Source organism: Fukomys damarensis, unplaced genomic scaffold, assembly GCF_012274545.1.
Source record: "Fukomys damarensis isolate Sample0158 unplaced genomic scaffold, DMR_v1.0_HiC HiC_scaffold_1, whole genome shotgun sequence".
Classification (NCBI taxonomy): Eukaryota; Metazoa; Chordata; class Mammalia; order Rodentia; family Bathyergidae; genus Fukomys; species Fukomys damarensis.
Window position 1 is genome coordinate 70,089,539 of NW_022900913.1, and position 15,116 is coordinate 70,104,654.

The following is a 15,116-nucleotide window of genomic DNA, read 5'->3' on the forward strand; positions in this document are numbered from 1 at the left end:
CAAAAAAAAAAAAAAAAAAAAAAAAAAGTATCAAAAGGGTATATTTGTGGAACACTAGCCAGGTGACAGACAGGCCCTGTGCTGGATGGCAATGAAAGTCTCCTTAGAAACAGGCATCATTTGAAAGCAGGGATCTGAAGACACTTTCTCTGTGATGGCTGCACTTTTCAGCTGGAGCCCCCCAGAACTCCCACAAAAGCAGGACTCACAAGTGTGCAGACACACACTGGGGACAAAGCCACATCAAAGTGGGGAAAAGCTGGTCCTGCTGCAATATGGGTGTATGATGCTCCTAGATTTGCTTTGGTGGGGAAGATACATGTAACGTAAAGTTTACCATTTTAACTGTTTTTGAGTGCATGTAGCTCAGACAAACAATATTGTATTTTAGAGTTTCTTTTGCAATTCTGGGGATCAAACTGAAGGCCTCTTATAAACTGGGCAGGGATATACCACTGATACATCCCCGGTGCCTGTTTTTGCTTTTCCTTCCTTCCTTCCTTCCCTTCCTTCTTTTCCTCTTTCCCTCCTTCCCTTCCTCCTTCCTCTTTCCTCCTTCTTTCCCTGTCTCCCTCCCTTCATTCTTCCATTTTTACAGTCTCAAGCCTGAAGCCAGTTATCTTCCTGGGACACTGAGGACACTTTCTCCTCAGGCCCCAGAGATCTAGAGCAGCTGGGAGTTCTGAGCCCATGGCTCACCCTGAGCTAGGCCCTTAGTCCATTGTGGTCCCAGGCCTGGGTGGAAATGGCTGCAGCCCCTTCTGGTCCCATGGAGGAGAAGCTTCCACAAACCCTAAGGGTGGAAAGGGTGGATACTCCAGGACTCCATCAGACATGTACCTGCCTGTGGTACAGAGGGCTGCCAGTCCCCACACTGGTGTCCCCACTGCTGGTCCAGCATGTTATTTCAGGCTGGTCTTGTGGAAACTGGCAGCATTAGCTTCCAAGGGGATAAATATAGCAGTGTCTTTTTGCTGAGCCATAGCAGCCCTAGGCAGTGTGGTTTTGGGCAGAGGGTTCCACTGGTGGCTTGGGGAGGAATAAGTTCTACCAGAAAGAAAGAAAATCCCTTCCATATGGGTCAGGCTTTTCCACTGTCAAAGCACCTTCAAGCCTTTGGTCACTGTGCTGTGGAGCAATGAAAAGAGGGGTGAGGTAGCTGCCGGGGACAACCTCAGAGGGGTTGATGAAGTGACAGGGGCCTGTCCTCTCCCCCAGACTGGGCTTGCTGCAATGGCAAAGCAACTTTATGTCCTGACTTTTCAGAAGAGGAAATTTCAGGTCAAAGAGTTCAAACAGTTTTCCAAAGACGCATAGCAGTGGAAAGAAAGGCCTAGGTCTGGGCCAGAAAGCCAGTATTCATGCTACCAAGTGAGAAGAGCCAGGACTTAAGTTAAAGCAAATAGACTACATGTGAGGAAAAATAACCCCAGACGCTGAACCCCATCTGGGAAATCCAATAATAAGCCTGGTACCTAAGCCAGAGAGAATCATTTAGACACAGCTAGTTAGTTTGTAGCACATGACATGCATTATAGGTTTGCTTGCAAATAGGGTGAATGACATTTAGTGATATTTAACAGGATAAGAAGATAAAGAGAGAGATTTGGGCTGAGTTTGGATTTGGAGAAGAATGTGTGGTCTTGCAGGGTTTGGGCTATGGAGAAAGGGAGGAGAGGAGAGTGAGAGGAAGCCAGAAAGAACTGCAAGTTCTCAGTGATGGTCACTAGTGAGACTGTCGGCCTCAAGGAGCTTGGGTGCTGTGTTTGGAGAAGAGCAATAAGAAGTTCCCCAGACTGGGGGCCAAGGGGCGCCCTGTGTGTCCCTGCACACCCAGGTCTGTAACTCAGGAGGTCCCAACCCCTGGAAAATAAACCCCTGCCATTCCCTCACTCAGCTGCATGCTGTCAGAGGCCAGGCTGGCCAAGGACAGAAGGACATATACTTGGTATCTGCAGCGAGCCACATGGATGGTGATAAACTACAGGAATCCCCAGTCTTCCAAAACAAAACAAGTGAGAATTAAGAGGTCACCCAACAAGTTCCTTTCACTGAGATGGGATGTGAATAATTTGCAGAATTCAGGAAGACTTTTTTTTCTTTTACTATACATTCTTTTTAAATTTAAGAACATTTTACTACTACGGAGGTCAGCATGGCTAGAGCCAGCTCACAGTATATCTCTAACGGTCCTGTACCTTGCAGATCAAGGACACCTTTAGAAAATGGAAGAAAATGTCCAACCCACACCTACAGAGCACAGACTTCTGCAGAAAGATGCCTGGGACTTTGCAGATTCCTTAAGATCCATCTGTAAATACAGAGTCCAAAATTCTGTGCTCACAGGTGCAACAAGAGGCCAGCTCCACATCCTCGGAGCCAGGAAGCTGCTACACAGAAGGACAGAACCCATTTCCCTCCACAGCATGGGGACCCCACGTCAGGCACTAAGGAGCGCAGCTTCTGTGCTGATGAATGACACTGCTAATAAAGTTTAATATGGAAGAGCTAGGTGCACTTCACCAGAGCTGTAAACTTTGCTGATTCTGTTTAAAACTACAGAGTGCAGCACGTTAAAGTCCAGCAATCAGATACTCAATCAGTACAGAGCTTATGGAGTTGTGCTTCTGAGGAAGCAGGCACCTGGTCATCTTTTACCAGTGACAACAGAAGGTGCAGGACACCCTCACGGTAATGCCTGCACCCATCCTGGGCCTCCAGCAAGAGCCACATGGGATCATCACAGTGCCCCTTCCATCCTTGCATCCTTGCAGGGCAACCCTCCCTGGGAGGGCTCCAGCTTTAGTACATAACTGAGGACACCTTATCCCCATGGTGACCTCTGGGCCCCTCCCACTATCTCCTACTATCTTTTTATATTCTTGCTTCTTAAAGTGTGGTTGGAAGAATGGAGATTTCCTGGGAGACCATTAGAAACTCAGAACCCAGCTCCCACTCCAGACCTCCTGAACCAAGATCTGTGCTTTACAAAGGTCCCAGTGACAGCTGTGCTGCCCAGCGAAGATGGCTTCTTTCTCCCATGGATGCTGATCCATCCAGATGAGTCACATGCATGCCTGGACCTCTGTGAAGTGATGATCACCACCTATGTCAGAGTGCTTGGCAAGATCAGGAATCGCCCCTACAAATGAGTCTGGGTTTGTCAAGGAGTAGGCAGTCCACAGAATTACACCTTGCAAATTGTGAAGTTCTGGGTACCTTTTTCACACCAGCAAGAATCAGGAGGCAGCAGGTGAGGCTTTCTCTTCTTGTCTCTGTGTGCTGACAGGATCATAGTGATGCAGGGAAGAGGTGACTGAAAGGGACCCCAGCCCTCTCCTCCACCAGGACTCAGCCTAGCTGATATATTTCCCCTCCTGGCTTCCTGACCACCATGGCCTAGGCAGAAACTCACTCCCACCAGCTCTTAGAGTGTCTGCTTTCTGCCTGCAAGGAGCAAGGGGCCCCCATTTTCTCTAATTTAAGCATACGAGCAATTATTTTGAAAATGACTCACCTGTTTCTGCTCCCAATAATGCTTTATAGTGAGAACACACTGAAGAAAGTTTGCTACCTTCTAATTAAATAACATGTTCCCTCTTATCTAGCAATGGTATTGTATGATTGTGGTCTGTTTGATAGACAATGAATGAGTAGACATATTTTTAGCCTACAAAGGCAAGAATGTCAACGTCTGTCACCTTAAGTGAGTAGGCACAGTCCATTGCTGCCACTCTGGGCAGTACTTGGTTGAAATGTGTTCGCTTCCATTATGTGATGACCCTAAACTCTGACTGCATTTAAAAGGGTTGATTTGGGCACCTGGGGCCTGAGAAGATATTGTCCCCCACACTGCTACCATTTCCCCATCATCTCCTATGCCCTTGGCACCTGGCGGCCCCACCTATCCATACAGCTGTGTAAACTAGGAAATCACCCTTTCCATCTGTTGGAACACTGCCATGACAAAATAAAACATCTCCGATGGTAGTTACCACATGAATGGCATGCTAACCATATACCTTCCCCTCCCAAAGATGCTGAGAAGTTCTAGAGTGTTCTCCCAGATGGTCTTCCTCAAAGCTAATGATGTGTTCATGGTCTTTCAGATCTGTAGAGGTAAGGAGACACATGTCAGCCGGCAGGGAGGACTTCCACTTTGTCAAGGTGGGTCATTTTTACTTCCAGGAAACCAGTATCCACTTTCATTTGGACCCTTTTCCTTAAATCACAAGCAGCAGGCACAGGATCACGAGTCTTTGGGAGCATTAGTGTAGAAATCATTTTTAACAAGTTAACAGTTTACCCTGAGCATCATTCAGGTGGGTGTCATTTCAACCAGTCAATTCTTGTGATGAATAAATTTGATTGTCATTTTTATATTTCCTGTTATATTATAAAAATTAGCAAAACATATGCAAATTTTGGTCATCGTGTATTTAAATAATGAGACTGGTAAGTGGTTAAAGCTATGGTTCTGAGTCTTAGAAATTTTCACTGTGGAAATGAAGATTGTCTTTAACATGAACATCAACAGCCATCCTTGGGGAAAGGATTCAGTCTCCAGAATCTGGCTGTACTCACTCAGTATCTTATTTATGCCCGCAAGCATTCTAGGAGAAATTAAGTCACCTCTGTACTCACCCAGGTATAAAGAACCCACGGCTCTCAGGGGATAAGAAAACCAAAGTCACACTGTGATATAGAGGGTCACAACCCACACCCTGGCTGTGTTTAAAATAGATAATTTATCACATATATACAGTGTACTACATAGACAAACCATTTCCATATATAATGTGTGTGCAAGACATGGCCACTCAGAGAAACTCACAGACAGAACAGCATGGGGCTAGCACCATGTGCAGAAGAGACAGAGCTCAATGAGTTCCCGGCTCCTGTACACAGGGCAAGGCCCTGCAGCCCCGCAACACCCAACCCCGTTTGAGTTCACAGATGAGGCGGAGGTAGACAAGGCACTTGGCAAAGAGCAGGGCCTTCAAGACACAGTTTCCAGGGTACTGTGTGTGTCCTTTTCTCCTGCCCCAAGGGAACCTGGAGGAAGGCTTCGTTTTCCCATAGCAGGGACGGCAGGTGAGTAGACAGAGCATGGCACACTTAGGCAAGGCCACCTGCTCTACTGTCCATTGGTGGTAAACTCCCTGGTGAGCCCTTTGGAAGGATGTGCTTGGCCTGTGGCCTCTTGACCGTGGTGGGCTGGCAGGTACAGAGTTCTCGGAAACCTCAGATTCTCCCATGGTCCCTCTGAGCTTATGTCACTAGGATTATCTATTTAAAACAATGGATGCCATCGAAGTGGCTGCTGCCATCTGCGGCTTGCTGAGCCCAGGGTGCTCTGATAATGCCATGTGGGTCTATGAAAGCCAATTACTGTGTATCTACCGTCTCATGCTGTGGCTTACAATGGCATTTCCTATAGCTTGTATCAAGGATATCAGCAGTGTGGAAGGTTAAAATTAAGATTTAGAAAAAGATTTTAACAAATTAAAATCCAGGAGAGGGGAAAGAGGTGTGATGGGGTTGGCTCAGCTGACAGCGTTCCCAGGTACAATCAGGCAGACTCCTCAGCCCAGGGCTCTGGCCCAGGGCCACCTGTTCTTGAGGAGGGCAGCCTGACTCTGACATGGAGGCACCAGGATGTGGAGGCACCAGGAGTGCCACTGGACACACAAAGTCTCAACGGAGAGAACCGCAGGAGGGGCTTCCTCCCCAAGGCTTTATAAATAACTGGGCAGCGGGGACACGGGACCTGGGGACTATAGCTTGTTCTCCTCGAAGAGGATCTGAGCATAGACGGTGCTGGGTGGGGCGCCCTGGGAAGCCCGGGGGGGTTTGGTCAGCTCCAGTTCTGCGTAGGTCAAGTTCTCCTCGGCGATCTTTGGCTATGAAAAAGAGAGAGAGAGAGAAAGAAAACCAGGATGGTAGCTGATCACATTCGGCTCCACATCCATTCTTCAAGTATGAATTTTCATAGCATTTGGAGATTTAGAGGGGAAATAGTAGACACACACATTGAAAAGTGCATAAAATCTCATAGTTGTCAAGCTAGGTAGATCTCATTGTTCCACCTGTATCTCTATGCCCTACAGATAGACACTGAGATGTATGTTAAAGTTGACATGAAAATTACTAATCCCTAGGCCTCCAAAAAAACTTTAATTCTGAGAAGTCAAACATAGCAGGTTCTGATCAAAAGGAAATATATAGGTAGAAACCAAAACAAACCATCCTCGGAAATAATAATCAACCTAAAAATCTTTGTAAATGACTTAACCTATATAAAGCTATAATTTCAGAGTATCTTGAAAATAATGATGTAAAAATATTACTTGCCAGACTCTATAAAGAGTGCATGGTTGAAGTAATGCTCAAGAAAAGTCATAGCTTTAAATACTAATGTTAAACAATCTGAATTGGTCAAGCATCCATCTCAAGGTTCTAGAAAAGGACAAAATAAGTGAAAGAAAAACAGAAGGAAAAAAAAAACCCACTAAAAACAAAACTGAAACATGCATCCAAAACAAATAATAGAGTTTGGAAAATAACAATAAAGCAAACTAAAAAGAGAAAAAAGTACAAATGAATAAAACAGGAAATGGGAAAGGAGATAGAATGCAAATGAAGATTGTAAAAGTTTTGTCAGAGAGCTTATTAGAAACGTTTTGAAATACAGAGTAAAATGGTAATGTTCCAGAAAAATATAAATGGTAATGAAATTTGAATGTACTGATCACCATAGAAAAGGAGGGGGTAGGGAAGGGGAAGGGGAAAGGGCAAGGGAGAGGGAGAATAAGAGGAAGGGGAGGAACAAAGGGAGGGGGAGAAAAAGAAAAGAAGGGAGGAAGGCGGAAAGGAAAGAGCGGGGAGGGGAGGGAAGGAAGGGAGGAAGGGAGGAAGAGCTGTCTGCGAGTAGTACCATGCTAGCAGTTTCATAGAATTCCTAAAAGAAATTCCTTTGGGGAACAGATAATTTCAATGTAATTAAGTTGATCCAGACCATAAGAAAAGAAGAGAAAGTTCAGATATTTTAGAACAAGATAATTTATTAATATAAAGTTTAAGTCAAATTTATTCAGGGAAAATGAAGAAATGCATTAAGAGGTAATCATATTCAAGTTGATTTTATTCCAGGAATGCAAACATAGTTCAATATTAGAAAAGTCTATTAGTATAATTCATAAGAGTAAGAGATCAAAAGAGAAAACCATATGATTATAGTTGCCAGAAAGGTATTTAGTAAAAATTTAAATGTATTTTTGCTAAAAACAATTTTTGAATGAAGTAGCCCTAAATGCATATTTTCTTAACATGATTGAGAAATACTGTTAAAATAAAGAATAATTGGTGATCCAAGTCATGATATGAAAAATATATAATTGAACTAATTTTTGAACTGTGGTACTTGCAGGTGAATTGCCATATTTAAAAATTATATGCATATATATGTACATATATCTCAATGGGTTTGGTGCAAAAGTATGGAAATTAATCTATTATTTTTCAATAAATATTTTGGGGTATTTGGTAGCCAATGGAGAAAAATAACATCATATCTGTATATTATTCTTTATAGCCAGGTAAATTTCAAATGAATTAAAAATCTTCATACAGAATATAAACCCATAAAAATATTGGAAGACTATACAGAGAGGTTTTTAAAATTCTTGGGTATGAAAGGTATTTTAAAATATGGCACAAAATCAGGAGCAACAGGAAGATGATATAGATGTTTATGCTCGAGATGGCAAAATATTTTCTAAATAAAGTCAAAGGGCAGCTGAAAAATGGAGAAAGTATTTGCAGCTCATATCAGGTTTTACAGTGCAACAAAGGCTATGGTCAGGATTCCACTAGAAAGCAGAGGACGGCAGTGGGCCCCAGGTGGTCATGGGAAAGGGGACAGCAGAGCCCCTCCCGGATGAGACAAGACGCAGCCTGGCTCAGCCTGAGAGAACCATGATTCGAAGTCACACTCAGCCTTAATCACCTGTCATTCAAGTTGCTAAGTATAAAAAAGTGTAAAGGTTGCCCCAATAACAGGTTCTCTCATGTACCCTTGGAGGGAATGTTTCTTGGAGCACACAAAACACTGGACACAGAAGTGAGCATCAGCAGGAGCTCAGAGCATTTAGATAATGGACTGTGTGGTGCAGTCTTCAGGCAGAATGTGGGAGCTCTGCTCTTACCATCCTTTGGGCAAACACGTGTGTGTGTGTGCACATGCGTGTGAGTAATTATCTCTCCATGCAAGTTACATACCTAGAAAGCCCTGGGGACCTTCAGAAGTTATTTAGCAAATGGAGCCCATTAACTGTGGCTCTTTTAGAGGGGCAGTCATGTTTACGACTCACATGTGTGGGGACATTTGAATATTGAAGTAAGTTTGTGTACTTGAAAAGTGCATTAATTTAAATTCATAATGAAAAAATAAAAGTGGCTGTGCATTTATAATCATAAAATCCTACTCAGTTAAGTAGCTCTGGTCTCTACAAACTAGATATCAAATTTAAGGTTTTTTAGTTTGGCTTTTTGTCTTTACTTTGGTGGTGGTAGTTGTTTTTATTTTCACCTCTTAAAAAAAGGTGTCCATCTACCCTTCTTTGCGTTCATGTTTCAGGCAGGTGCAGTGCCACTGAGGTACATCCCCCGCTCTCTGCGTTAATATTTCAATGGAAGTGTTAAGTGTACCTGAGAGTTAGCTGAGAGAATAATGCAGGTGTATCAATAAGACCAAGTAAGACTAGAGAGCTGGGGGCAAAACCAGGAGCCAGTTTGATTTTCTTGAGGAAATTCAGGATGAGCAAACTGATTACCTTCAAGTTTCTTAGAAAAAAATGCTGAAAGAAAAACAAGTTTTCTTTTGAGGTGCAGCACCCATCACAGGACAGGAGGTACCAGGGAGGGAGGGAGGGAGAAGGGGGGGTACAGAGATGACAGAAAGAGAAATGAGAATAGCTGCTTGCCTTTGACACTGAAAATCTTTACATCACTTCTTAGCCATCCATACCTTACCAGCCTACAAAAAATCCTGTTTACATTCTTTGCCTTTCGGTTTAATTACATTTCACATTATAATGATTCCATTTAGAAATGCCATGTGTCCTCCAATAAGCCCCCAAAACCCACCTCATGTAAATTTTAGAGCCAAGATTTATGAAATCATATTGTCCAGGTGTTTTATTGCATTACCTTGAAATTGCATTGTTTTCTAGTGTAGATTATCTGTTTATTCTTAAGTTATTTCATTACGTTTGGATATGAAAAATAACACTAGCTTTCTCCATACGGGTCACCAGACTGGCGTGGCTGATGGTTGTTTTCATACATTTTTATGATGTTCCTATAGTAAACATAATTTAATAAAGCCAAAGCACACTAAATAAATAATTGCATCTAGAAAAGCAATAAAAACAAATAAAATTAGTACTTTCATAAGTGGAAAAGGTACTTCAATTACTGCTACAAGCAACAACCTACCATAAAATGTGTACAATCATTTCCCTTATGCATATTTCTGGAGTGTAATAATTTGATTGAAGATATGAGGCGGCACATAGGAGGCTTAGGGTGCGAAGTGTACACAGTTTCCAACATGAGATGCATAATGTCAGTCTTTGGTATCTTTAAAGGGCCTACTGTTCTTCTGGCAGACATCTTTGGCTAACACCATCAAATGTGTGCTTAATTACATTTCCTAGTTTGTTTAACTGGAAATAAATTTCTAATGGTCATTGAAGGGGGCATATGTATGCTTCTCACCACTTTTCACCAAACTGCAGTTTTGGCGGAAGGCTGAGAGGCTATTGAGAAGCAGCTTAGAGACAGTCTTTAGCATACCAGGGGAACAAGGTAAGCCCTGTGGTAAACCAGGAGCCAGAAGCAGGACATGATGGCTAAAGCAGGGGGTGTTAGGGACAAAGCTAGGGAGGGACCTGAGCATGGCCCCACCTGGGCTTCAGCCCATGCAAGTTCATTGCCATCTGGACCAGACTAACCCAGCTCAGTATGAAGCTCAGAAATTGCCCCAGCATCCATGGCAATCCCAGAGCTGGAGGGTGGCAGGTAGGACTCTGAATTCAAATCAAGAAGACCTGTCTGACCTGTGAGCTGCTGACACTAAGGAGGGCCCTCTTCACCTCCTTCCTGCCCTCCTGGGTGCTGGATGGATAAAAGTACATTGTCAGCATGGAAATATTAGCCAAGGAACAAAGGGGTGGTATACTAAACTATTATGAATTTATTTATATAAGTACAGTAAAATCTAGCTGGGCTTCGTGGCACATGTCTCTAGTCCCAGCACTCAGGAGGCTGAAGCAGGAGAATCATTTGAGCACAGCAGTCCAGAGCCAGCTTGGCAACATAATGAGATCCCTGTCTCAAAAATAAATAAAATAAAGTAAAATCTAGGAACATTCTAAGCATGAGTCCAAGCTTTGTTCTCAAAGGTGTGCAGTGCTTCCCCCCCACATGTCCAACCACATGTGACCATGAACACATGCCACGAACATTTGTCACACATGTGAGTACACTGAGGCCCACGTGATACTCCTGTCTCTTGCTACATCATCCAATGAATGGTATGAAGGAAGTTTCAAAAATACTTGTTTAAATGACCTGGGGAGATACTGACTTTGTAGGTACGCAGTTCTCTGAGCTTACTACACATGCAGGTTTCTAACCACGACTACAGTCAGGACAAAGAATACTTCCATGGCTCCCCAGTGCTGACCTCTGCCAACCAGGGAGCTGTTGGTGGGTCACGATGGCTTTCTTTCTTAGCTAACATCACAGAAAAGGCACTCCAGGACCTGCCTTCTTCTCTTCACTTAGTGTGCCTTCCTGCCAGGTGCCTGCAGCTTGCTTTGTGTGTAGTTTGTGTCTCTGCTGCCGAGGAGCATTGTAGGGGTTCCAGTTGTATAGTTGGCTTCCTGTTCAATGATACAGGTTTTCCAGGAATAGCACTGCTGGGTCATCCAGCAGGTACACATTTAACTTCTTGAGAAACTAAACTGCCAAATCACCAAGGTGCACCGATTTCCCCCACCTGCCAAGCATGGAGTATCAGTGGCTTTTCATCCTTCTTGGCTCTCAGTAGGCTTTTTGCTGTCCTAGTAGGTATCAGGACACAGTAGTCCCTAGCTTCGAGGGGCTTGCTAGTTCCACGCTGGAGCTCACAGATGGCTGCTGAGTCAGAGGAGGGTCCCCTCGGGAGGAGGATGAGGGGTGATCACACTAGAAGGTGGAGTGAGCTCCCAGACTCCAGGTGTAACAAAGTGCTTGTACAAGTTTTTGCAGCACTTCCGGTGGCCTGGCCTGCATCCCATCCTTCTGTCCTGCCAATGGTGAGGTGCTATGATCATAGGTACTAGCTCAGGCTTGTCCTCCCACTTCTGCTTTAAGCTTTTCTCCCCCACCCCGTACTTCCTGGTGATAACTGAAAAGTACATGGGTAAGGATGACCAGATTCAGCTGACAATAGAAAAACCAAACCCAGGGGTCCCAAAATTCAAGCTCCTACGGGGTATGTTCTGAGCATTTGATTTTGCAGGTGTGTTTCCATGATTTAAGCCAAAAGTTGACATTCCTACTGGAGAAGCAAGAGAAGAGAGGGAGGGAGGGAGAGAAGGATTTAACAGTCTTTTATGGAGACTCCTTCCAAAGGACATTTTCATAGAGATCACAGTTGGATGTGCAAGTTGAATTAAGTTTTCAGAAATAAAAGAAAAATGCAATTGCTGGTACAGCAAGTTTCCCAATGTCAAGAGTTCAATTGGGTAATACCATTACCAGACTGCGGATCAATCCCAGGATGCTGGATGCTTATGCAAACATCACCTTGGAGCTGCACATGCTCGGCCCCAGATCTACAGAGTTGTGTTTTCAGGAATCTGTTTACTCCAGAGAGGAGAAGAAAGATCAGGGCAGACTAACTCTCCTCCATCCAGGTAAGTGCTGATTTTTTATTCATCAGAGAAGTAAATGGGAAAACAACTCTCTCCAAACAGCACCCCCGGCCCCTGGCTCTGGCCACCAAACAGACAGAGGCTGTGTATTCTCTGAGCTTTGTGAGATTTGTGGGTCCAAAGTAGTGAAGGAAAAGTATACCATGGTCCCAATCCATCCTGCTGGATTCTACATGACTTGGGCATGAAGTTGACTTCCTTTGGATCCATGGGTCTGCTGACTGGTATACTTATTTAAACATATTATGAAGAGAGGAAGCAGAGCTCTCTGACATGCTTGCTAAATAAAAATAAAGAACAAAACCAGTGAAAGAAATTCTATTCAGAAGTGGCTTTTGGGAGATAGCAGTGCAGGGACTGAGAATTAGGCTTCTGAGAGCAGAACTCACAGATGTCACCTAACTGTCACCACCTCAGTTGGTTTTGGCCTCAGCCTGTAAGGTGGGTCCAAGAACCATGTTCACTTCCCAGATGTGCTACCAGGCTTAGACAGACAAGACGCTTGCTCAGGTTATGGGGTGGCCTGGCAGAGTCTGCATTCAGAACCTTGAGTCCCAGTAGGCTCCCACACTCCGCTGGTGCATGGATAGCATCTGTTACAGCAGTCAGGAAGGGTATGGCTCTAATTGGATGGGATGTGACTATCACCGGAAATTCAATTCAGAAAGACCAATATCAATGGGAAACTAGGAAAAGATGCTTGGCACAGGTCATGTGAGGTTTGGGTCAGGGTCACACCTTTCAGCACATGGCTTGAGCTCTGACCAAAGGGGCAGGGTAAAGGGAGCCAGCCCCATCCTGCCTGGATATAAGGGACAGAGGACCTGGGTGGCCACAGAACCCAAGAAATCTCAAAGGCAGGTGCGCAGGGCTGTCACTGACTAAGGGAGTGGGTGAGGGGGACAGGAAAGAACTCACTGAGATGCCTTCTGGACTGGACACACCTCCTCCAGCCTCACCTCCTCAACCTGAGCACAGCACAGCTCCCCAAGATGGGTAAGAGCACCCCTAGACAGTGTGGGACATGAAGCTGATGAGACCTCAGGATCTTCCTGGGCCAGGCTGGGTATGGGTGGCAACAGAGCCCTCAGGGAGTTGCCTGCTATCTGGTCTAGTAGATACGTAAGACACAGTGTTGGATGGGGTTGACCTGGAGAAGTTCAAGGGACCTTCCTATGGGAGCAAATCACCAGGCTGACTCAACATCTTGGAACAGGGGTCTTTTCCACTAGGACCTTGGTCTCTGCAGGCAGAAGCCAGTAAAATCTGCTGGTATCACCTATGCTGCTAGAGCCAGAGGTCCTGGTGGACCATGGCCCCAAAGGCAGTCTCAAAGGTGAGGGCTAGAAGTCAGTTGCTCCCTCAAGTCAGCATACAGCTGGAATTGTGTGCTTAAGGGTGCCTTGACAATGCCCCAACCCCAGGGGCCAATCTGAGGCACAAAGTGGTCCCCGTGTTCTATGGCTTCAGCCATCCCTGAGCCCTGGGTAACATCACCAAGTCTCTGTGTGGTCTCCTAGTGACCAGTGGCCAGTAATGCAATGGGCACTATGACAAGGGCAAGACAGAAGTCCTGCCCATTTCATAGTGCCCAATGCATTACTATGCCTATTATTTTATCACCAATTATGAGCAAGTATTCTAACAACTAGCTCTGTTGAAATGTTGAGAGGCAGAGAGAAGACACTTAAAGGTTCTTTGGGATGGTAGAAGCTGAGCGGTGCTCCTGGGCCTCAGGCTGGTGCCACATAAATCTAGTGATTTCTTTTCAATAGTAGGAAAGATGAACCCTCTAAGTGGTAAGTCAAATCCCACCACTCATTGCCCTGTGCTAAATTCTCCAATGGTGTCTCCTCTTGCTTAGAGGAGGTCCTTTTCTGGATCTCAGAATGGTCCGGCTCTGGCTCTGTCCCCTCCTCGCTCTATACATTCCCTTTGGGGACCAGTGCTCCAGCCTGCTGCTCTGTGTGTTACTGGGACTCACCTGGGAGTTGTCCTTGTTCACAGCCCAGTGTGGCTCAGTCGGAAGCTTCTTCCACACACAGTGCCCTTGTTCCTCACTGGGTCAGGGCTTTGCTCCCCCATCAAGGTGGGTCCCCCTGGCATGGGTCCCTGTAGTCCCCCTAGAGTGGCCAGAGTGGCTGGAACAAACCACTGCCTGAGTTCCTCGAAAGACATCTGCCTCAGGTGACACCTTACACAGAGTAAATACATAGTACTCATCTTAATGAATAAGACACCATGAAAGAAAACCAGCCTGATCCTGTCATGAGAAACCCTCCTGTAGCTAGTCCTGGCATCAGAAGTAAGGGGGACACTCTCTGCATGAACTCTTTTCTCTCCTGCAGTTTTTCTAGGGGCCTGTGATGACATTCTAACAAGAAGTAGGAGACCTGAATCCTGCTACTTGTGCCACATAAAATATGCACACAGCTTTCAGCTCACTCGTTTAAAATAGGGATGGATGAGCAAACTAGAGAGGGAGAGAGAGAGAGAGAGAGAGAGAGAGAGAGAGAGAGAGAGAGAGAGAGAGAGAGAGAAAGAGAGAGAGAGAGAAATGTGTGGATGGATAGGTGGGTGAATAAATATCCTACATTAGGGAGGATGTGAAGAAAGGGTGACATCTATCCTTTATTAGTGGGAGAACAAAATAGGTTTTTGGAAGGTGTTTGCACAAAATCTATCAAATTTGAAAATAAGGGAATACCTTCACATAATTCCACTTCTCAAAACCTCTCCTATGGAAATATACTCAAAGTTACATGAGAAAGGATACTCACTGGAGCACCAATCCTGACAGTGAGAAAGTAGAACAGTCAAGGTAGAGGCTAATTAAAGAAGTAATGTTCACAGTAGGCATTTACCTTCCTGTGTCGTCTCTATGATATGGAGACAGAGGATTGTCCCAAAGTTAAATGAGCGCTCCTACTGGTTAGCTTTGGGGCACTGTTTGCATACTAAAAGTGCCGCCCGAGTATGTGCATCATCACTAATCACCAACACGCTCACCATCATGATCACCATCATCAGCAGCAGCATCATCATAACCATCTCCATCACAGTAGTGTCATCAGCAAGAGGTATGGGTGTCAACTAAGAATGAAGACCAAACCCAGACCAGAGGTGGGCCTG

At 44.8% G+C, this 15,116-nt stretch overlaps 1 protein-coding gene across 1 annotated transcript in view; it reads right to left on the minus strand.

Moving 5' to 3' along the window:
* Positions 1-2,143: 2,143 nt before the first annotated feature.
* Positions 2,144-15,116, minus strand: part of Vstm4 (V-set and transmembrane domain containing 4) — a gene marked incomplete at its 5' end in the record, with an annotated part of 82,438 nt that continues 69,465 nt past the window's right edge. Inside the window, one exon of the mRNA XM_010622623.2 lies at positions 2,144-5,903. Coding sequence (XP_010620925.1) covers positions 5,778-5,903 — 126 coding nt within the window. The remainder of the gene's footprint in view (positions 5,904-15,116) is intronic.